The following is a 24,655-nucleotide window of genomic DNA, read 5'->3' on the forward strand; positions in this document are numbered from 1 at the left end:
CTCCCGGTTCCTCTTCACACGCTGGGGTAGGGGCTTTAGCAGCTCCGAAATAGATTTTGCAGTGAGTGCAGGACAGCGGCCCTTTCTTCACCACTTGTCTCTGGTATATTTCAGTTGTCAGTTGAAAGGACCCCTTGACTTCTTTGACTTTACCCATCACTCCCTCCTCATTTTTTTTGGTGTAATTTATTTTTCACCACCCTTGTGAGTCTCCCCCTCACAGCTGTGTATTATCTCTCCAGAGAGCAAAACCCAGCTTGTCTGAAGGCTGCGGGTCTCATACAGATTACTGGGAGATTTGCTGTTCCGTTTTTTAGTGCTGCGGAATCTGTAGCTTTGTTGTGTACACGTGCAATATGTGTGCGACCTTGGAAATGTGTTTGGAAAGCAGTGCAGAGTCCTGGAAGACAGAGAGGGAGAGATGCAGTGCAGCCTGTGATGGTGGCATCCCGTTTATATGTGCACGTACCTAAAGCCTCTGGGGCCTTAAATTAGGGAGTAGTGAAAACACTCACATTTTGATCATTCTATGATGATCTTATTTATTACAATCAGGGGCACCAATTGGAATTTTGGGCCCCCTGACTTGTTATTGCCCACACCCCCCCAAATCATCATATCTATTCAGTTTATGCCCAAGAGAAAGGTCCCCACAATATATGAGCCTTTCTTACCTTAAAAAAGTGCTCAGACACATCAACAAAGCATGTGAACTCACTCAACCTCTTCTCAGTGCCCAGCAATAGGACGACACAAACTGCCCTCTGCCCATACACTCACAGCATCTATACCCCGCTGTCTGCCTGATGCCTGGCAACTGGCTTCGACGACACTGCCAGAGCTTCATTGAAGCAGACTGATGAGGCCCATTTCCTGAAGGCCTGAAAGAGGACTTTGTGTGAGGATGAGAGAGAGCACAGATGGGTCAAACCATGGGCAACACTTTCGATGCCAATGAGCCAAATCACCCCAGGAAACAGGCAAGGATTTTATCAATAGCATCTGCTCTGAGACTCAAGAGAGGATTCTGGATTGTATTTTCCTCCCTTGTTCTTGCCCTCCAAGAGTTGGTTATAGGAGCTAAGTGATAGTTGGCAACCATTTGGCTATTCATTATGCACTTTAAAATAAGCTATTTTTATTGGAGTCGGAAATGCTTCACAAAAGAGACCTCCGTGATTACTCACATTTTACCTGCTTACTGCCTGCTTACTCAACCATGCTAAATGTATTCTGGAATAAACATCTTAATGTGGTTTCCTATCAGAACTGTCTCACTTGTACACCACTGGCAGGAGTTAACAGATTGTCTTGCCCTTGTTGTTTAGTCCAACCACCCATGAAGCTGTTGAAAAGGAACTGAGGATCTGAGCCCAGTTTCTCAGTTTAATCAGAGTGTTAAGGCAAGCAATCAGAATAGGTACTCAGAATGGGAATCTTTGTGCTACAGTTGATTAATCAGTAACTTATTCAGTATTACATTAGTAAGAAACCATATTCATCTTAGGTTTCCCAACAGTATCACAGCATAAACACTAAAGACGTTGAACACTCACTCTCTTCTAATTTTATGATGCTTTTGGAAAACTGTGAATGCTACATTATCAATAGGGTGGGTAAAAAAAATTACAATAAACTAGATATACAACAGATTAATATTAATTAATAATATTAATATTAACAATAATAAACCCGGGTCCCTGTAAGCTTTCTGCCTGGCCGATGCAATCCTGCTCTGAAACCACACTGCAGATAAAAGACCACTGGCATTAGCTAGCAGAATAAAACCCCTGATCAAATAATGATCCTGACAACTCGACAATAGGTGCTTTAGAAATGAACACATGCAGCAGGGTCTGTTTTTCTCTCTCATATTTTTAATGACAAAATGTTTGTCAGAAACAAATGGAATCATTTTGGTCAAATCCAGGTTTAGTACAGGAGCTTAAGTGGTTCCGGGCACCAGGGTTCAGACTACTAACAAAACACTTACTTCTGCTTTGCTGCTTGTCTGTAATGCTTTTCAGACCGACCCAGAGCCACTGGCAGGCAATAGTGACACTTTGCCAAATTCCAAATATATATATATGCATGTACATTGTGTGTGTATATAAATTATGGACACAGAGAGATTTCTTAAATGACTCTTATTTTTTACGGGTAATTGTTTGATATGCTTTATTGCCTTCTATTGTTATTCCTTTAGAAAGTATCCTTTGGACGAACTTTGCCTAGATGAATTATTGAGTTTAAGTGATTATAACTCATTGCATTCCAATTAAAATGACAGAGAGTACCTTAAAAGTTTTAGATCTTAATCTCTTGAGGATTTGGGCCTCTGATTCTTTGACCTTAAAACATCATTATCCCTGGAAAAATATATAATATATAACTGCAAGCATCCTTAATTCTCATTACTTGCATAATTTCTTGAAAGAGTTGAATTAGTATTTAAGCCAATTACATTTATACTAAGTGTGCATTACCAGCTGTAAATGTTTGTAATGTTTCTCCTTTTGGTGTATCAGTGCATCAGGGCAGAAACAGGAATACAGGCATAATAAATGCTGTAATCCTTATCAGTAACATTAATCGTCTACAAAGGATAAGACTCCCTTTGATGCCGCCAACAATTATACTTGAATGTTCAATTAAAAATCTTCAAAACATGATTTCAGAGGGAGATTATATTGGGGCAATCCCATTCTTGAATCCCAGGTGTGTCATATAGTGTGGAGAAAAAAAAAAGGTGTTGACCTCTCAGCTGCGACATAGCTGGTGTAAAGGATGTGGTACTATGTACACATACCTTAAATAAATGTGGTGCTATGTACACATGCTTTGTCCAGTACAGATTGGTTGTTTGAACATAACACAGTAGAGACTCCTACTGATCTGGGAACTCACTATGACTTCTTAAAAATAAAAGTTGTTATAAGAACTTCTGAGGGACTTCATTAAAATATTCATTTGCCAAACTGCCAAACCCTTTTCTTATTTAAAATGGATTTTTTCCTGTGCCTGCTGGAATCCTAAGAAAGATAGATGTCAACACTGCAGCAATCATTTCAACTATGCAACACCTAAAAATTATATACTGTCAAAGATTCACACAACACTTTATTTAAAAATTGTGGACTACGCCTTTAAAATGGTAGGGCTCCCTTCCCATGGTTCTTCCTACAACTCACTGAGAGATGGGCTCCTGTTTTTTCTGCCAGAGATAACTTAACTTTTGTTTCATGCATACCATAATCAAGGGATTTGACCACAGGTTATTATGACCATGTGGTGTGTACAAAATAAGGTCCAAGTCAGGAAGTTGACAGATTTATTGTGTTATGATGTTTTTAACGATTTATGTTTCATCCGCATGGCCAGTGGTCGTATTTAGAGGTGGTTGGAACGTCTGAATAAGGGACTTTTCTCAGTGTACAAGAATTGGCTTAGATATGTTGCATGATGAATATTATTGCCTTGTTTAAGGGAACAATCCCAAATAAGGTCTCAAGGCATGGTAGTGGAAAGCAGGTTTTGACAAGAGAAACAAAGTGGTCTTCCTTGACTAGAAGCATCAGAATGAAAAAAAACAATATATTACAGCTAAAGATGGAAAATCAGTGGGATATCCTCTCTGTTATGGATTCTCAAATATACCTATGTATTATGATTGTTATTAAACATTACATAAACCTATACTAGCTAAAGATATACTGTAAATCCACCAGATATATACTGTAGTATTGTAGTGTACAGCACATATTATTGTTCTCTCTTAAGTGGATGTTAATGGTTACTATTCAGTTATTGCCATTAGTATAATCCACATAAACATACAAATAAAATACTTTTCCATAAAAGCAAACCGCAGTCACATATTTGGGCTACAAAAAATCTCTCTCTGCAATGAAATCCCAAAGTCAGTCAAATGCAAATTTATTTAGTTTCTAGAATAGAAAAAATATCAGTGCAGCAACATATCCAGCAAGTTGAGAAAAGATATTTAAAGAGTGCTTTTTAGCTATTGTCTAAGATTTAAAAAAAAAAAAAGTAGAATGTTCAGATTTTTAGTGCATACCTTACTGCACACTAAGGCTAGGCTACAGCAAAGTAGAACCAATGTTAAATATGTAAACTGTAAACTGTGCTAAAGAGTGGTTTCTGAAGTCAATACACTATTATTGGTTAAATCATTTTAGGAAAATAGAAATTTGTCACAGGACTTGGGAGCTTTTTCTTGAGAAGTCTGTCAGTCACTTTCAGTCAGGAGTTTATACAAACTTTTTCCCCCATCTTTCTCTGTTTATTTACATTTAGTACAAAATAAGACATTTCTACCCGTTAGTGCTTTGCTTTTTTAAGATACTATAACATAAATAAACAATTTCAGTGTTCAAACATACAGTTCCAGTGTGACTGGACAGCTAACATATCCCACCAAGTTCCAGTTGGCAGTAGGAGGTTTCTTGTAGCAATAACTCAGTTTTTCAGGCTGCACTGTCTTCTCTTCTTTACAGAGCTTAGGATCATGAGTTAAAATGTTCCTTCTCTCTTTAGCCCTATATTCTAAGTGAGGTTACCTTAACCAATCCTTTCTGATTTCTTTCTGAAGGGTCCTGTTAATATCCAAATGATCATAGCCTCCTTTTGGTCCTTTATTTATCAGCATCAAATTAAATGGAAAAAATACAGTCCCCAGAATGCATGCATAGTCCAGGGCATGGCATGCATCAGGCAGTCCTTTTTCTTGAGTCAGTATGGATACATCAGTGCATGAGCTTCTGGTAGTTTAAACTCATTAAAAAGCTGGACTGGTACCTACGGAGGTTAGCATTTAACCTCTATGGGAAAGCAAATATAAACATTCTGCTGTGCAAAACGATGCTGTGAAGAGCTGAAGACTGTATAATTCCCATTCGGTTTCTGTTATTTTTTATATATATTTATATTTAAAAAATAATATCTCTCTTAGTCAGCAAGTCTTCCACCCAAACTGTTCCTACATGTCCTCGTCCCAGCTCACATGTCCTCGAATACACACTTGTTCATTTGCAGGTGAACACCTCCGTCCTCTCACTGCAGGTGTTGCATTTGACAAAGCAGCACCACTGAAACTTGCAGTTACACTGCCACACCTTGGTGTACTGGTGAGTGTTGTACCCTCGGCCGCAGCACATGAGGTCACAGCCATCTGTATGTGGTGATGTTCTGTTACATAAACGACCCTGCGTCCCCACGCTGCCTGTCTTAGCATCCTCCTCACAGTAGTTAGGTGAACGCTCGATGTAGACCAAATCTGTCTCCTCGGGTTTTTGATAGCCATGCACTTTCTTCACCTTGAGGAAGGTAGGCTGGCGTAGTCTACTGGCTCGAACTACCTCCACGTGGACCGCTTTATTGTACTTGTCCTTCAGCACGTAGCCTATTTCTCTAAACTTTGGAAGGGTGGTCCAGCATGTCTTAGTGGTGCAAGAACCCGAAACACCATGGCATTTACACTCCAGCTTCATCCGCTCTTCCAGCACCTGAGGACAACAATGTAACCAAAGGTTACTATTGAGCAATCAGAGGAGAGCATTAAACAGCATGATCTTATGATAAGATTTTGTTGTTGATTTACATGTTTGATTGCATATGCAGTATTAAAGATATAGGGCATGTCTCGGTAACAATTTATATCCAAGCAAATGGCACCTCATTAATGTAGACTACCATGTCATTTTACTCAAAGAGATTTTCTTAAGCATGTGACATAGTAGCTGATTAATTGTATTAGTAGTTAATATTATCTACAGTATTAATGTCATGATTATTGATAATAAAGTGCATGAGTACTTTATGAAGTGTTTATGTAAGATATTATAAATGTGTTATGTAGACCACAACATAACACATTCATGTAACCTTGATTTAGTAATCTGCTGGCATACCAAAGACTTTGTATGACTGAAAGAAATACATAAAATGCCTGCTAATAAATAAATAAATAAATAAGAAAAATTTGTAAACATGTACTTAGCCATAATACATTATTTTGTTCTTCCTTCTAACTCTGTGAATACCACATGTAAGTACAGGAAAAGTAAATATGATACCGTCATTTACCAAGAATGTGGGTCATTCATCTAATCACATGTCTTAACTGGTTATATTTGTATTTCCTTTGAAATTGTTTGATAAAATAAACATACCAGTAATACTAATCTATTGAATAATGCCTCATAGTAATTCAAACTTGTCCCCAGCACTACCTGTATGTATAAATTCTTACAGCAAAACTGTATAAAATGTTTAATTTTTTTGGCAGGGATTGTTTGGATTTAGCCTCCATTGTCACTGTCTTCTAAAAAAGAATATCTTTATTCAGCTCGTTTTCACCACTAGTTAGCCAATCCAGTACAGATTATAAAGTTTAACTCCACATCAGTCCTTTTTCATTAATTCTGGCATGGCTGTACACACTTGAAAGAATACGTTTACATTTAGTGGGATGATGTACACCAGTTTTGCCCAAAGTTCTTCAAAGCTAGCTCAAACCACGCACACGTCTGATAGCAATTGAAATTCCAGAGATGCAGCAGTGCTCCTGCTCATTGCAGAGTCACATGGTATATTAAAATCCTCCCAACCTCCCCTCCCACTCTGTGATGCCACCGCTCAACTATTACCATGATGGCTTCTTTATAAAAGGCAGAAAAAACCTTGATGCAGTGAAGCGAATACTGTGTTTTCAGTGCAGCAGAAAGAGGCTCACAATAATATCCTGTTACTGACTTTACACTTCATGATTCCATGCAATGGACTGGAGGGGGACTGGCGGGGCTCCATCTGGCAACCGCAGACTGGGCTCCGCTCGGCTCAGCCTGGCTCTTCCAGCACACACAATAAAGAGCTGCGTTATTAATTAGATCCATTTGCCACCAGAGTGCACTCTGAAGCAGAAGAGCTGTGCTGTTAGGGTGCATGTTATTTTATGTTCTTGGATGACTAATAACAAACAAACATGGCCAAGAGGAGCAGAGCCAAGCCAAACCAGTGCTGGAATCAGGAGGATGCCACAAGATGGTGGAGGGAAAACGCACAGTAATTGGCTAAAGGAAAACAAGCTGTCAAATATGTTTTGACTGTTACTTATCAGCCAGAGCGTCTCCAAATTCACACCCTGTAAGCCTTTGTGAAGGGTGATGCTTCTTTTTGCTGGTATGTTTCAGAGTTGTATGTAATTCACCTTGTTCTACACAAGCCTAACACCAACAAACTATACCACATACACACTCCAGTGTGCACACAAAGTGCTTAGAGTGCTATTCAGACCATTTATCAAGCAGATAATATAAAGATGTTTATTGGTTAATTATGATAGTCTTAGCATACCACTGCAACAGATCTACAGACGGGGCCATTGGCGTAACGATGCATGCCGCTCTCACACATCTAGAGAAAAAGAGCACCTATGTGAGAATGTTCTTCGTTGACTTTTAACACCATCATTTCCACCAAACTGACCATGAAGCTTAAAGATCTGGGGCTGAACATCCCTATGTGCAACTGGATCACAGACTTCCTGACAAGTAGACCCCAAGTGGTGAGAATATCTAACTTAACCTCCTCCACACCGACTCTGAACATAGGTGCCCCCCAAAGGTGTGTACACAGCCCTGTCTTGTATTCCCTGTTCACACATGACTGCAAATGCATCTCCAATGTAATTTTTAACTTTGCTGATGATACAACCATCCTTGGTCTCATCACTAATGGTTTTGAGACAGCCTATCAGGAGATCAGAGCTCTATCAGAATGGTGTCATGACATTGACCTCCCTCTTAATGCCAGCAACATGAAGGAAATTATAGTGGAGTACAGGAAGCTGGAAGGTAAAGTGCATACCCCCACACACATCAAAAGAGCTGTCATTGAAAGAGTCAGAAACTTCATTTTCCTCTGTGTACACATCACCGATCACCTGATCATAAGGTCTGCCTGATGCAGTCTCTATAGTCTCTATATCGAGAAGTTTGGACCCTAACATCCTCACCAACATCTGCCGGTGTAGCACAGAGAGCATCCTGACTGACTGCTTCACTGTATGGTATGGTAGTTGCACCATCCACAACCACAAGGCTCACCAGACGGGTGAAAACAGCAAATGGCAACAGACTCCCAGTGATACAGGACATCTACCGGACATGGTACCTGAAGAAAGCTCACAAAATCACCTTAGACCTCAGTCACCCAGGACTGTTTTCCAGACTCTCCTCTGGCAAATGCTAAAGGAATATCCAGTCATGGACAATCAAAAAACAGTTTATATCTGTGGGCTATTAAGCCCCTAAACAGCCTGTGGGCCAGTTCATTTCCATTCCCAAAATAACTGTGTCACTTTACATACGTTCTCCACTGTTACTTTACACTTGTTCAGTTTGCACAGTTCAATACTTTCTTTTCTGTATTTTAATGTTCTTTTTTCTCTCTTCCCCACATGTCCCTATTGTATATTGTTTATTGTGCTTTTATTGTACTTATTTTGTTCTATTTTTAACATTTTTAAGTTCTTGTGTGTGTTTTGCATATTATGCATATAATATTTAAGCAAATTACCTGAGCCTCACCATAAATATTTTAATGTACATATGTCTTGACATACTGTGCAAATGATAAATAGACTTGAATTGTTTTAAGCATTACCTACTGGTTAGGACAGAACATTGTTATGAGGCAAGCAAAGCCATACCTGATGCCGTTACATTCCTAGTGACTAAAGAATTGAAACAAATAAGAAGAGGGATAAAGCCTGAACAGGTGCTTTTTTAAATTACCTTTCTCCCTGCTTCATTGTTGTGCAGGTTCATCAGTCGGCGGGCGTTTTTTTTAATCTCCCGGGCATCCACAAACCTCCGGGAGAACTCGATGCCATGTTTGATGTCAGCGGAGCAGCCTCCCCACTTCCAGCCCTCCTCTTGGTTGTAGTAGCCCTGTTTCTCACGATCGCAGCCACAGTGGCTCATGTTGCCTTGGCTACATGCCGCTGTCACTGCATGGGCCACTCCGGCAGCTGTGATGGCATAGGTGAATGCAGCCTCCTTGCTGCCTGGGGAAAGAGAGATTAGCCTGTGATATCTGCTTCACTCATTAACACTACATGTCACTAATCATCAACTAGAGGAAGGCTGGAATTAGCCAGCAGCATTTGGACTGGAACCTGTAGCCCTGTTGCTAACACTATACTCCACTATCTAAATTGTAAGCATGTGCTTATTTAAAAAGTAAAATTGGTAGATGATTATTATTAAGAACTGTGAACCAGTTTAATATAACGGCATTGATACCAAAACTCTGGGATTTCACCTTTTTTAGATTTCACATCAAAAACTAATCTTTTAAATCAAATACATTCTGGCCTAACAAACAGCCTGCTTAAGCACCAAGCCATGGCATACTGACAGTGCAAGAAAGCAGTGCAGGTGCTGTCCAATGTGCTGAATTCCTCAAGCAAAGCACCTTGTAAACTAGCCACATGAAAGAGGAAAAGGTCCACAGGCCTCTCTGTCTCCAAAGATGACTATAGATTTTCCAATGGTACACATATTGTATAACAATCAGAACCCTGTATTCATGCTAACGCTGTGTTCAGGCCAGTAAAACAAAAAAGATCACATTATATAAAAGAAAATAAATTACGTATAGCATGTAGCATGCCCATGTAAAGACTATCAGCCTTATCTTCTGTCTAATCCAATTCCAGTGGATTAGAAACCTAGACAATACCCATTCCTCACTAGAATGGGTGACGATTCATTTCTTCTCCTGTCCTCTTTCGTCGTTGTTTTTTTTTCCCTTGAATGTCTGACACAACCGGAAACTGACTCACAACCAACTACTCACTGTTGTTCTGGTTACAATTCAAACCCTGTACAGTCAGCTTGTGGTAACCTAAACAAACCTATACACACACTCACACCCGCGCACACACGCACACACACACACACACACACACACACACACACATGTACCCTGCTAAACATTTATGCAAACAGCTCACCACATATACAGTGCCAGCATAATGGTAAAAACACATGCATGTACTGCAGTCATACAGGCACAAGGGAAATGATGGAGCATCAGTGGGTTGTCACCCCCTGTTGGGTCTGGAACTGCTGAAGCTGGTAATGAGAGCATATTACAGCAGTGTACAGAGAGAGTGAGAGAGACAGAAGTCTCTGTGTTTGTTCTGTGGCCTCGGCCAGGATAGACTACTTTCTTTCCATATATTATTGTTCCCCCATACACACACACACATATATATATAATATATATAAAGATTAACTCCACCCATTCAGAAACTGTAGCTTTAACATTTCAGTAATCTTTCTCTGCTGCAATCTTAATGACATTCTTGCAGTGTTTTAATCTGTTTATGCACAGACTATTTGATTTTTCTTTCATCAGCACAAGATAATAGGAAAAACGTAAAAGAGGTATGTATGGCTGAATTAGTTTTCTCCATCTGTCTCTCACTTTATCCCGTTCCCCGTTCTGCAGTAGTGTGGTTCCTGACATCCAGAAGACATCCAAAAAAAAAAAAAAAGAAAAAGAAAAAAGATGTGAAGAGTCCAGCTCCAATGTTGTGACTGTGTTCCAGGAGGAACCACCCTGGGATAGCCTTGTGCTATGCCAGTGGAAAACTGGACTGACCAGAAAACCTCAATGGACTTGGAGCAGTCCAGGGAGAATAACACAGCATTATTAAACCACGTGGCTTAAAGGGTTCAGTGGCAAGTGTCTGTGACAAGAGTCCAAGATGAGAAGGAGAAGGGAAAGATGCTTTAGATCCTTTTCCCTCCCACTCTAACCTATAGATAGGTTCAATTTACCTCATTATCTATGGAAAAGATAGACATGTGTCTGTGGCATTTGTGACAGCTGATTACTTGGCTCTGATACAGCGGACTGGACCACTAAACAAACTCTGAATGAAAGAGCAGCTCAGATTTACAACCATAGAGAGAACAATAAGTACTAAAACATGCAGTCTTTCTTTCTCCAGGATGCATTCTGTGGCTCTCCAATGTAGAAGCGTACAGTTCATTCATACTTCTAAAACTGAAGACATTTAAGGACACTGCTTTAACCAAGAGAGCACTACAACATCCTAAAACAAAGATAAACATTTCAAATAGCCTCCATGTTCTTTTTAATGTAATCTACAGTGACAAAGTAATTATCCCTGGCTTCTGCAATGTAGCTGTAATTGAGATGTAGTTTTTTGGAAGGTTTCAGGAGATTCACTTATAACTTCTTGTTCCTCAGTAGGCCATCTCAGTACCTGCTGAATTTGGCAGAGTATACATTTGCTGAAAAATGATCTGAGAAAGCTGCACCATGATCTTTTTCTCTGCCTCAAAATTATATCTCAGAGAGCAATGGAGCACTTTGTGGTAACACATATTAGTCAGAAACACAGGGATATTACACACTTGCACCTTGAGGCTTGGGCACACTTAGCAATGTATGCAATAAACGCCTACAGGGTTCAAGTGTTGATCTACAGGCAACTCCCAGTGACTACACTGTGCCTAGCCCTCCCTAGGTCTGAGGTTTCTCAAATGTTTATTCAACACTGAAGCATTTGCCTCTATGTGTCTCCATGCAGTTAATGTTGCACCACTTCCACCAGTTACTCACACAAGGTGCCTGTTGATGCTTGAATAAATAAAGAGAAAAAAGTGGCACCCACTGGCGGTTGCAGGGTGCTGCAGGACTAGAGTTAGAAAGGTTAACATAAAGCTTCAGTAATTTTACAAAACAAATCCATTAAAAGCCATACTCACAGACACACCATGAAGATTAGCACATTATGATAAGCATAATCATATAAGGACTGAGCAAAATGATTTCTCAATTGCTAATGCAGGTTTTTTCTCCTATATGTAAGATACATGCATGGAATAAGCCATTGGTGCTTGCTTCAGCAGAAGCAAAACTAAGTCCTGCTTTGTATAGCAACGGTAGAAAAACTGATTAATAAACTGTGCACTTTGGTTTTCCATTCAGCTTTATGTCACATTGCCTTGAACATGTGTTTCCATCAAATTATAGACAATGTTGTGGTTCATGAGTTTTACAGTTAGAGGAGGTAGCAATGCCTTCTTGCTGGGCAAAAAATACAGTAGTTTTGCCAGAAGATCATGCTTTAGAATATGTTAAGTGTACTATGCTGCATGGACAGGTGTTTACATATATGTGTGTGTGTGTTCTTTTAACCACAGAAGAACGTATATATACTCAGTAAGTTTTTCAGTATGTTACTCGATGTTTATGCATGTGCTTATTAAGCAGATGAGCCTTCAAATAAAGCACTGTGATTAAATTCATTCAACTCAAATTCAGAACGTTTTACAGAGCCTTCTTAATGCCACTCAGATATTAATTAGACATTAATAACTCAGGCATTATTCCAATGCAGACAGAGCAGAATTCAGGATTCAGACTAAGTTTATGAAAAATTACAGTACAATATAAGCATGCAGTTAAATATTATGAAGTAATAAATAATGGAATTATAAAGTGGCTGTATAACATGATTTTGTCCCATTTTACTTTTCAGTGCTCTTGTATTTTATTACCTTGCCCAGCTGGTACTAAAAGATCAAATACAAAGTTTACATCTGATCTTTTAGCGTGTATGAAAATACAATGGGATATATATTCAAAGTAAATGTGATAAGGGGAAAAAGACTCTAATAGGAATTCAGCCAGTTTCTCCATCTCCAATCAATGCAGTGTATTCATCGCATTGTGTGAAGCTGAGCAATCTGATCTCCTAACATCCTGTTTCAACACCTCCACTGGCCAGGCCAACAGAGGCATGCAGATCGGCCTGATAACACAGCCTATCGCCCTTCCCTCTATCTGTCCTTCCATCCATCCGTCTATCCATTTGTCCTTCCAAAGTTCCAGTCACGCCTACACTGGCCGAGCCACCAGAGGCGGATACAGATTAGACTGATAATACTTCCTACCCAGTCATCCATCTAACTGTCCATTTGGCTATCAGGCTCTGTTGGCTAACAGGGATGGGAGGTTAACCAGGGGAAACTGTGCTGCGTCAGCACACACTCCTTTGAACAAAGGGTGGGCAAAATCGATCTTAATATAAGAATAGCAATACTGTGTGCTTTGTGTGCTTATTGTTTTATCAAACAGAATGTGAAAATTAAAACACACACACATACACACATACACTCAGTCAAACAGGCACTCAGAAACACAAAGGAGTGAAAACGTACACTATATGGCCAAAAGTATGTGGATACCTGACCATCACACCCATATGTGCTTGCTGAACATCCCATTCCGGATTTAGTGCCCCATTGCTGTTATAATAACCTCCACTCTTCTCAGAGGGCTTTCCACTAGATTTTGTAATGTGGCTGTGGGGATTTGCCCATTCATCTGCAAGAGTGGTTTGGCAAACCAGCTTTGTCAAACCATGTCTTCATGGAGCTCACATTGTGCCCAGGGGCATTGTCATACTGGATCTTCTTTCCCTTTTTATTTCACGTATAATTCCTGATATCGACACTTGCTCACTGGAAACATTGCAAATTTCCCATTTTTATATACACAAGAAGACTTTTCAAAATATCAGTATTGGTACTGGTACACTAAACTTGGTATTACTTGGTACTGAATCGAAGAGTGGTATCACCCATCCCTTGTGTGAATGCATAGACCTGATTACAAACCACTATCCAATCATTTTTCTCCTTTGTTTCAATGAAAGATCTGGACATTTATACTCCAAAAGTCCAGTAAGTTAGAAAGATGGTGCGAGTCTTGTCTAGTGCTGGTAAAATGGAAAGCTATTCACTGCTCCTTTATAAGGAAGCACTTGTGGAGCTCAGTACTCAACAGAGAGAGAAACTGTATTGCTTTTATTGCTAATTTTAAGAGGACAAATTAATAATTAGTGCCATTACAACTGTCTGCTTTTAATGTGTGCAATTCAGTCTTTAGTATGGTACCCCGAAGAGAGGGTAATTGTTATATTAAGAGGAAATTGTTATATAAAGAGAATAGAACAAGGTGGTAAATATATGTGCTGGATGTACAGTATATGTGTCTCATTTATTACAGCAAGCATGTAATGTTGTAAGCCAAAATATTCTTGTCTCTCACTGTGCTCCCTATCACTATTTCTCTCTCCGATTTTTCACCTATGTTTATTAGTTCTGAGTGGAGCCAATGCTGGGTAAGAAATTCCAAGCTGCTTATTCCTTTTCCTTAGTCTATTCTATTTATTCATATTCATTCTTATCTCTTTCTTCAGTATCTCTATACAGCTCTATATAACTCAATTTCTGTCGACTCCATAACCAGGACACTTAATTTCTGGTGCTGGTCTGGCTGCTGATAAATGTCCCTCATGCTTCCATGAAGATGGTTTACTATCTCTAAATGGATGAGAATGGTAAGGAAGTTGTATACTGAAAAGAACTGTATCTAAGCCAATCCCAGTAACAATGCGCACAAGGCAGGAATATGTACCCCGAATGGGACGCCAGTCCATTGCAGTGCACTATTCACACATTCATTCACACCTATTGGCAATTTAGCTGTGAAGCAGCAATGCTACCCAATGCACCACCACACTGCCTACTGTCTGAGGTTCTTTATGGCACTTGTGGCTCAAATGGCAGAATTATCAGATATACCTTTATAATTTAAAGATCTTGATAAGTCTATATAATAGTGTTAGTTGTTAATTATGGAAAGAAGGGAACTGTAAACTAGAAAGGAAGTGTGTTTCCCCCTATTGCACCGACAGTGTTGGAAAGTATAGTTTAAGCATCCAACCCAGTCTCTGAGTTGACAATTAATTTAAGAATTTTAAGAGAATCTCACAGCTCCTTATCAGTTTATGTGATGTCAGTGATGTGATTTACTTGAATTTTAGGGCTTCCAGGAAAAGTTTGTGCATTCACTAGGTCCCTTGTTCTAGGTGGACCAGTATTAGAAGGCAATATAAATAAATGTAGGCACTAAAGGCAATAATGTTTCTCATATTACTGACAGGCCCTCCCAACTGAGTGACATCGCAATTCAATTGAAAATAAACCAAAGTTTGTTCAACAACATTTCTCTTGAGTTATTCCACTTACACTACGAGTCACTAAAGGCATAAATTAAACCAGATGGGTATGATTTCTAGAATGAGAGAGAGAGTTGCTCTCTCTTGTTACTTGTAACAAACAGGAATTTGCAGTTCAGATTATGTGAAGCAAGAATGTTCAGGCTCTGTGAAAATGTATTTCTGCCACAGACAGAAGGATTCAACACATCTGGAAAATCATGAAAATCTGATTTTTTTTTTTATAATTCTTTCAAAACACTGATGTTATTCACAAGGTATGGACAAAATAAGTACGATATCAAGGACAGAAAATGCAATATAAAGTGATAGTTTATATAAATAAACTGCATTCTCAGGAAAAGAGTGTACAATTTAACACAATTTCGAATTCACTCAGCAACCTTGTAAGTCGTCGTGCAATTTGTTTCTAGTGGAAATAATTAAAGTAATTAATTAATTAATCTAAAAGTTACATTGTGCATTGGGGTATTCACATGAAAAATAGCTACTATCCTACCATACTCGTACAGTAGCACGGGAGTTGTGCACAAGTTGGTGTTTGCTGAAAACAGAGGTGTATCTCAGTTACGCTTGATTCTGACACTGAAATTTACTGCGAGGGAGCAGTCCAGCGCCACTGTCTGACAGTTTGATGTAACCACAATATGTCATACTGAAAGGTATTGTTTGGGCCGTGAATGCACTCAAATGACAATGGAACGCCATTCGAGGGCAATGTTAAATACATAAATATGACACCATTAATTAATTGTATCCTGCCTGTAAAGTCCATGGAAAGGTTTTTTTTTCCGTAGAGAATGTCATCTCAAGGACTGAATTTTCTATGGCTAAAATTATGAACTACATTTTCTTAACATCTCCCAAAAACATGCTGCAGGTGGATTAGCTATGCTAACTCGTCCCTAGGTGTGTGTGTGTGTGTGTGTGTGTGTGTGCATGCATGCATGGGCTGGTGTCCCATCCAGGTTGTATTCCCACCTCACACCCAGTGTTCCCTGGATCCACTACAACCCTGACCGGGATAAAGCAGTAACTGAAGGTGAAGGAAACACTTACTAAAGTGAGCTGTCATCAGAGCAGACAAGAGCTTGTTTAGCTTATCCTTCAAACCAAAGTCACTTTTTTTTTTTTTTAAATAGGAGAGCCTATAGAAATAGCAAAAACACTGGTATTATTTTTATCTCAATAACTCAAAATAGTGAATTATAAGCATGGTAAAGTAGCTTACATCTGGCTAGACTCCTTCTTGATGTTTATTTGAATGCTTGCCATCTTTGTATTATAATTATATTTGCCTTTCTTTTTATTCTTTTATCTTGCTTTATGTTACATCATACATAGCAGATGCTATTGAGAAACCCTGTCTCTGAGACCTCTACTCAAGAAAAAGTAGACACAGGGGTGTGAAAAACACACAGCGAATTTTACTAGCCTGAATGGGTTTCCCTGAAATTCAGCCTATGTAGCTGTGTATACTGACTCTGAACACAGAGCCCTTTACCTATGTAAATATTGACATAACTCTTGAATTTAGGTCAACGACTTAAGTGACCAACTCCTAATACTGCCCCAGTTTGTGCATAGAGTTGAGTTTGATCTGACCAATTTCACTAGGCAAAGCAGTATAGATTAAGAGGACATGGCAGCACACCACCCATATTACCGCTCTCATCCACCTGCCCTGTTACTGGCCTTGCGGTGAAGTGAGTAAGGGCGGTACAAGTTTGTACTGAAGCAATTTTTCTCCGAGCTCAGTGACAACCTCCATTCACATGGATACACTGAATCACCAGGATGACAGAATGGTAAATGCAAAAGAGTTTGAGTACTTTTCTCATTCAACACCTCTATTGTGTAGGGGAGATTGGAAAAGCCTTTGTTTTAGTCCCATTTCAAACACAAGATTACGAGATCTTTTTCATAGCTAACATAGATGACACTTGTAACATACAAAGAGTGGAGGTTTACTGACTTGATTTAAATTTAATTCACAGTTACTTCAAAACTTTTCCCTTTTCATTTGAAGTTGTTTGGCTACCTGCTGTGAAGTTAAATCACAACCATTTTTCTAAAAACAGACTATAAACTTTTGCTATCTATACGTTTTTCATTTTCCTCTTGTTTTAATGTATCAGTTATGGCTTTCAACAGTACTATATAGAGACTCTTAGCCACCATTTTCCTTCCACAGATATTTATATTTCCCGGGTAATACTGAAATGCGGATCGGATTACCTGACCATTTTCTGAAACAGAATCTTTCCTTGAATGAAATCTCTGGGGGCTCAGTAATATCCAATAACCCAGCTATTAATGTGTGCCGCACTGGAAAGCCAAAATAAAACGGCCAGAGATTGTCCAAGCTTACTGAGACTGGCCAAGCAGAGAGCGAATCAGCTTTGTGGTTATATGACCTTTAACTCTTTGGGTTACAACACTATCCATTCAAGGAAAACTGTTGGATGGGAATAGGAACACTTACAATATATAATAAAAATAAGGTAACTGGAATAAGGAGGAATTCTTTTCTTGAAAGTAACTATAACTTGAAGCATATTTCTAGAAGGATATTTTCAATTAGTGTCAAAGTAACAACTTGGATCTATCAGACCCAAGTCAACAGAAGAGTAAATTTGCAAAGACCCACTGAAGCCATTACAAACAACTTTACCTCAGCTGTAAAATTATTTGCATGGTTCAGAGGCTCAAAAACTCAGAAGATAAAAAAAAACTGTGTTTTTTGGACATGCTTGACTATGGAACAGTTAAACTTCAACATTTGAATTTCTCTCAAGCCACTAATAAAACATTCTCTCTTTTTTTTTTTTTTTTTTTTTACAATAGTGAAAAGTGCAGGCCAAAGTCAAATGAGTACCAAAGAGCTTATTAGTGAAAACTCAGTTGACAATGTGTACAGATAGCCTCTCATAATGAATATAATGATATTACATTTTGATATTATGATGCATAACATTTCATTTTATTTGTAACTATACTATTACTATACTATCACAATATTGTATATGAAAATGACTACTGCATGTTGGCCTATGTTGAGACGTAGCTAAAGCTGAACGTCCAGTCCAGTTCCTATCCTGCTTCATGGGCACCTGATTACTAACAGAATTCTTCTGTTTGCTATCGCACTACTCCCTTTAAATAACCCCAACTCTCAGTGTTACTTTGCCAAGTCTCATTCCAGCATTGCGTCTGTGATGAGTCCAAGCTTTAGTTATTTGCCTGTTTTTTAATTAATTTCAATTTTATTTGTATAGCGTGTTCAACAAGAGACATTGTCACAAAGCAGCTTTACAGAAATATATAAATTCCAGATATAAACTTGAAAGCTGAGGTGACATGAGGAAGAAACCTTGAGAGGAACCAGTTTGATTAGTGTTTGACCATAAACTGCTTCTCATTTATCCAGTTGATCTGATTGCTTGACCATTAGCCTGCCTCATGTTGCCTGGCCCTGTTGTTTGTTGTTTGTCTGCTAAACTGGTTTTAATAAAAACATGCATTTAGTTCCATCTGTCCGCATCATGACACATAGTGTCTAATGTTTTGCATGTGATGTTAAAATATGTGCAATCAACTGCTAGCTTTTAACCTTAGATGAAAAAGCACTTCTAGCCCTAATAAATAAATGTTAGACCTTGTATCAAAGAGCAAACTAACTAACATACCAAAATACAATTTTACAGTTGAAACAACCTCTAACAATCTATAAAAACCACAAATATGGCTGGCAAAAACAGAAAGCAGAACAGAAGAAAATTATAGCTAAGAGTCTGGCAGTTATATTACAATTGCAATTAACATAATCCTCAACTGGAGCAACAGTTCTGCACTCCATTTTAATGAGTGACAATAGTTTTAAATGTCTACAGTAACAGTATTGTCCTGATTAATTATTCCATTTCAGCATTTAACTTCTTTGTAATTTTGGCCCATGATTTTTTGGCCATGTTTGTTATTATGTCTATTGCTAGTAATTTGTAGTAATTTATTTTTTAAATCATATTACAAAACAAATTAAATCAAGCAAATTAAAAAATACATCTACTTCTGATTAGATAAGTAATATAAAAATAACAAATCGTAATATTTATTTAACTTTAGGTACACCTGCATATTAGCCATATTTGCTTATTTTAGGGGGAAACAAACGACTGTTAAAAAAGTGCCTTTGTGCAAAAATACTAAATAAAGCAAGACATTTAGATAGTTAACAATGCAAAGGTTTTCAACTTTCAATATCGCCATATTTTAACACCAACAAAGCATTCTTAAATGAAGAGAAATATATAAAAAGGCTTTCCCTGGAATGTCAAAACTGTTGGGCTGTACTTCATTTTGACAGAAAGAAGAGAGAAAGAGGAGGAGAGAGACAGAATAGCAACCATTTATAAAGATTTAAACATACTGGTTGACACAATGTGCACTATATAGTACAATATAGGTGCCTCATGTGCAATCTTCCTGCTACCTTTTTTCATAAGGATCTTGCCTCTAAATTACACCATTGCAATGCAACCAGGATTCTGTGGCAGGTCTTCTGTCCTAAACTCGTAACTGCCAAGCCCTTGCACAGAAGCAGATATAACTGTCACGTCTGTTCTTTCATTTAATTGACAAATGTTCTCAAGGCAATAAAAATCACTGAAGTAATATAAGTGATTAGGCCTGTGGTTGCGTGATTGGATGTGCGGTGGCTGTGTGAAATGCGGTACTATATCAGCCAACTTACAAATGTGGTTTTGTAAGAAGGTAAAGTTCTAGTAGCAGGCTTATTGACTTGGGTTAGAGCATGAATAAAGTTTGCATAATGTGAAAGCTGGCTCTCAAAATATTTATATAATCTTTCTCTTACAAGTTACAACAACTAAGCCTTCAACAGCTTTGACAGCATCATGTAATGCATGTAAAGCTTGCAAATGTTTCTCATCCTAGTGAAGCTCAATGAGTTTCCATGTCTCTTTGACAGGATGTAGACCTCAATTAGAACGTTCACCAAATGCGCGCAAAACATAGCTGGTAAAAAAAAGAAGGCTTAAACTGAATTGCTGAAAGCCCACTGTATCAGTCCTGATCAAAATAACAATATGTCGATAAAGCTGCAAAGAATGATTTATACAATCACCAGAGATTCTTCTAATTACATCAAATGAGATCTCCAACTGACCTTTTTCTTTCTCAGAGTGTACCAAAAATAGCCCTTAGCACAGACTGACCTACTCGGAGTTCCTGGCCAAAGACAGTACGCTCTCCCAGGGCCGAGCAATTCCAACGGCCGTAGCGGAACTGGTACTGACACTCATTGATGCCCAGCTGAGCCCCCTCGCCTATTACAATGATGGCGTCAGGACGACTTTGGCAGATGGCCCGCTGGCGAGGAGCCAGGCCTGGAATCTTATTGCAGATGATGTTGGCACCCAGGGCCACCACAGAGGAAAGGGCCCTTAAAGGGGGAAGAGAAGCAGAGACACAGTTAATTAGGGTAGAGAAGCAAACTGATACGTATGGTGCATGTAGGATATTAATATAGAAGTACAAAATCTGAAATAAAGGTATGTATTTTCCAAAATGTTACACTGATGCAACACAATTCATACTGTCCCATACAGGCCACTGCACAGCATGAAATGCTAAAAATATTTTACTGTAATTATTTAATTCAATATCTTTAATTCAATATCTTCAATTCAATTCAATATCAAAATCATGAACTATCCTATATTTTATAGCATTTTAGCAGATAATTAATAAAGGGACAGTAGATACATAATGCAAGAACAGGGTTTATTTATAGCCACTCATCACAATCTCCTGAAAAAATAGATTACACTATATATTTTAGAAGGTATAAAGGACAAACATTTGACAATGCATGTCGGAATGGTCACAGCAGAAAATGATATTTTGTTTATTTGCTTGTGGATGAGGTCTGTCCACAATGGTTTGGCACAAATCCCTGATAAAGTAAGTTGGGTTGGTACACTAATTGTTAGGTAACATAGCTGGAATTGTTTCCAGACCTAACCAATGCCAGGCATGCCGCAGGCAACGACACGATTTGTAATTTCTACTTCTCAAATTTAGAAGTGGTTCACATCTTGACCCTGAAGTCACCATAAATGTTATTCCTTTTAATTTGGGATCTCACAGTGTTTACAAAACAGAGATGGTATGACACAAATAAGAGTTCATGGGAGATTCACACACCATTCGTTGATGTTTAAAGGTACAACAGATCAAAATCTGGTGTCTTTTCAAACATATAACATGTGGATGGTCAATATATAATCTCATATATTCTTTTCTTTTTAGCAATAAATACAGTAAACAGTACACATTTATCAAGCTCCATTTCAACAGCAGCGTATATAACAGGTCATGATGAATGGTTTATAGTAAGGTGCCTGAAAGGCTCAACAAAGTGTTCTATTTGATCACGTTACACAATTCTCAAGTGGCATATTCAGAAATCAGCGCTCTACTCAGTGTTCTGTTCTTCTGTTGATTCAGTCCTGACAATCATTCCCAAATAGGCATTGGGTATTTTGGGCATAGTTTGTGCTTGTGAAAAAGCAGTGTTAAACAACCTAGCCCTTTTGTTTACAACCATCTAACCCATGCAGATATATGTCTTTCAAACATATCAGACACAAGGGCCATAAAAACCCATGGAAGCACATGCCAGCTTTGAAGTATGACGTCGACCACTGAGGACTCCACCACAAGCAGGGCAGGCTGCAGCATGCAAGCTGTGTGTCAGCAAAAAGAAAAAAAAAGAGCGGAGGGGGTGGGGGTAGGGCACTTACAACTTATGGATTCCCTTTCAAAACACATGAAAGTGGGGAAAAAAGGGAGGGAATGTTCATTGGAAATTGGATATGGTTGGCTTGAGCCTACTTTAGTTGCATTTCCATGTCCACAAAGGCTTAAGAATTATTCTTAAATGCAAAACCACATGTGCAATGAAGACGGAGATGAGGAACCAACAAACGTGTCCTTCGCTCCAAGATTGGGATACATCTCTCGTCTCTGCAGAGAATCAAATCCATGTGTTTTGGACTGCAAATGGAAGCAGGTAAAGTATATGTACAACTGAAACTCTTAAAGAAAAGTTTAAGGTGTTGCAGAAGTAGGACCCTAAGACATATATTAGCAGGAAATTGCACGAACTGCATAAAAGAAAGAAATACAGCTGTTATGGTGTTATGACCTGTCTAGTGTGGACCACATCATGAATGAGTCAGTGGACACTTACTCCTGCCCCAAGCCATCCGCCAGACCAAGCACTTCCCTTCAAAGAGGTTTTATTGACATAGTCGTATTTTCAGTTTAAGTTGTAACTGCCTGTACTGAATATTAACTTCAGGGGAAAAGACATGCCAAAATAACACTAATAAAACATAAACAATAAAAATAACAACTAATAAAAATAAATATTTTTAGCCACTAACTAAAAATAAAACATTGTATATTCTACCCTATCTCTCTAGCCCCAAAACAAGTTTTCCTTTTTTAACGTTTTTCTTTTTCTTTTTCTAAGACCATATTTTCTAGACCTACCATGCGGCACAAATGTGAATTTCCGAACCACATTCTGTAAGCATCATACTTTAGCAAGATGATTCCTGTCACTGAGAAACATGAGCGGGAGAAACTGAATGAAATTCTCACACTAGTGATATTATGATATAATGTCAGAGAACTCCAAGACACCTTAACTTTGTAGCTACAGAAGATTCCCTGGAGTTACCACCAGAGGTTCCAGATTTAATGTGACTAAGCAAGTTATAACAGAAAAAAAAGTGTGAAAACATTTCAACCTTATTTTAAGTAGTATTTCTTCCAAAAAAAATTAAATAAATCAAATTTTGACAATTACACATCAAAATGCTTGTCGCTACACAGTTACTGTCAGAGCAGCTTTCAGAAAATGCAGACTCCTAATGAACAAGCCAAACGAGACAAAGAGAAAGGGAAAAAAATTGCAAAATACATTTGGAAGGGACTTTGAGAGAAATCAACACTTATCTCCCTCTGGTCAATATACTGTATAGATTTATACATACTGGGCATATGCTCCTTTAGCATGTGCCTGTGAGCTTTAAGGTAACTGTTCATTTCTATTTATGTGCATGTGTAGAAATCTTTGTTGAAGTTCTTGTACTTTTGGAAAAATACAAAAATCTTATTCAAAAAGTGCAGGACTGCATGTGTCTTTTCAAACTGCAAAAAGCTCACTCTGTAACAGTGTACACTGCTATAATCCCTTTTCAACCTCATTTGTAAATACGCTTTTCTAAATTATGCAGAAATGAAATTGACTTTATTATGGAACAAGCTTCACTTTATTCTAGTGAAACATTCCCTCTTATTGTTTATTTGGTGGCCACTAAAGGCTATGTATAATGGCATGCCAGCTTTCCACCAAGTATAATGCCCTGACTGACATGTCTGCTTAGTGGTGATTTTGGTTTAACAAGCTGAATATAAACTTTCTACCTCAGGCCAGGTTATGACGAGGAAGAGGAATAAAGCGGGGGCAAGAGACAATCACTGGCTGGCAGGTTTGTGGCGATGTCACCCTCCCACTGCATGGAGTCAACACTGTTTGTTGATCGTGTCATGGTCTGGTGGTGAGGCTTTCAGGAAACCCTTGTGTGTGTACACAGTGTAACGCTCACCACCTCTACCATTCAGTTACAGTGGTTTTCACAGACCAGCAAAGGTGGAAGTTAGACAACGCTACATGACACTAAGTTTGTACAGGCCCAGCAGTACTGAAAGGATTAATAGATTCATGGGCTTCATGGCAAAAGAAAAAGAGCAAAAGATCGAGGATCTTTTTGTTAGAAAGCACACACACTTTTCTGGTAGTTCTATAAACAGAATGTAAAAACATTAATTTAATTGGAGAACCATTACATATAACCCATGCATTGGTTGATGGAATTGTGGTTGATGGAATTGTGGTTGATGGAAAATATAGCGAAATAACTCAAACATGTACCATGAGAAAGATTTCAACATGAGCAGGACTTTCGGGTAAATGATAAATAAATAATCCTGCAGACAAGTAAATGCACTCTACATTTAAACAAGGGAAAATAAATGGTCTCTTTGTGCTTGGCTTAAGATATCATGCAGTTCAGTGTCCACTTAAAACAAATCTGACTAAAACAACCTCAAAACTACCAATGTGAACTGGCTGGCACCAGATGCTTACGGGAAACTCTCAGATCTCAACCTCACAACCTCTCTCAGTTCCTACAGTTTACTTTTGCACAAAGGGAGCTGGAAGAAAAAAACAGTTTCCATTTGATTAAAATGAATTTGTAAATCTGTTGATGATTATAGTTTTATTCATTTTATGTTAAAACATGACTGTGCTGACATAGGGATTCTGTGAGTACCATGGCAGGCCTGGTTCATAAACAATACAAAACCTGTACTGACATGAAGGTGGTTTCAGCAGTAAAAAGAAAA

General features: G+C 38.5%; 1 protein-coding gene across 2 annotated transcripts in view; it reads right to left on the reverse strand.

Moving 5' to 3' along the window:
• Positions 1–903: 903 nt before the first annotated feature.
• The window catches only part of wnt7bb (wingless-type MMTV integration site family, member 7Bb), a 28,641-nt gene continuing 4,889 nt past the window's right edge, over positions 904–24,655 (reverse strand). For both annotated transcript variants that reach the window (XM_026919944.3, XM_026919943.3), the window contains exons 2-4: positions 20,389–20,615; positions 8,817–9,088; positions 904–5,525 (exon numbers count right to left, since the gene is read on the reverse strand). In XM_026919944.3, coding sequence (XP_026775745.1) covers positions 5,046–5,525; positions 8,817–9,088; positions 20,389–20,615 — 979 coding nt within the window. In that variant the 3' untranslated portion in view covers positions 904–5,045. The remainder of the gene's footprint in view (positions 5,526–8,816; positions 9,089–20,388; positions 20,616–24,655) is intronic.

This window comes from Pangasianodon hypophthalmus, chromosome 9, assembly GCF_027358585.1.
Source record: "Pangasianodon hypophthalmus isolate fPanHyp1 chromosome 9, fPanHyp1.pri, whole genome shotgun sequence".
Taxonomy (NCBI): domain Eukaryota; kingdom Metazoa; phylum Chordata; class Actinopteri; order Siluriformes; family Pangasiidae; genus Pangasianodon; species Pangasianodon hypophthalmus.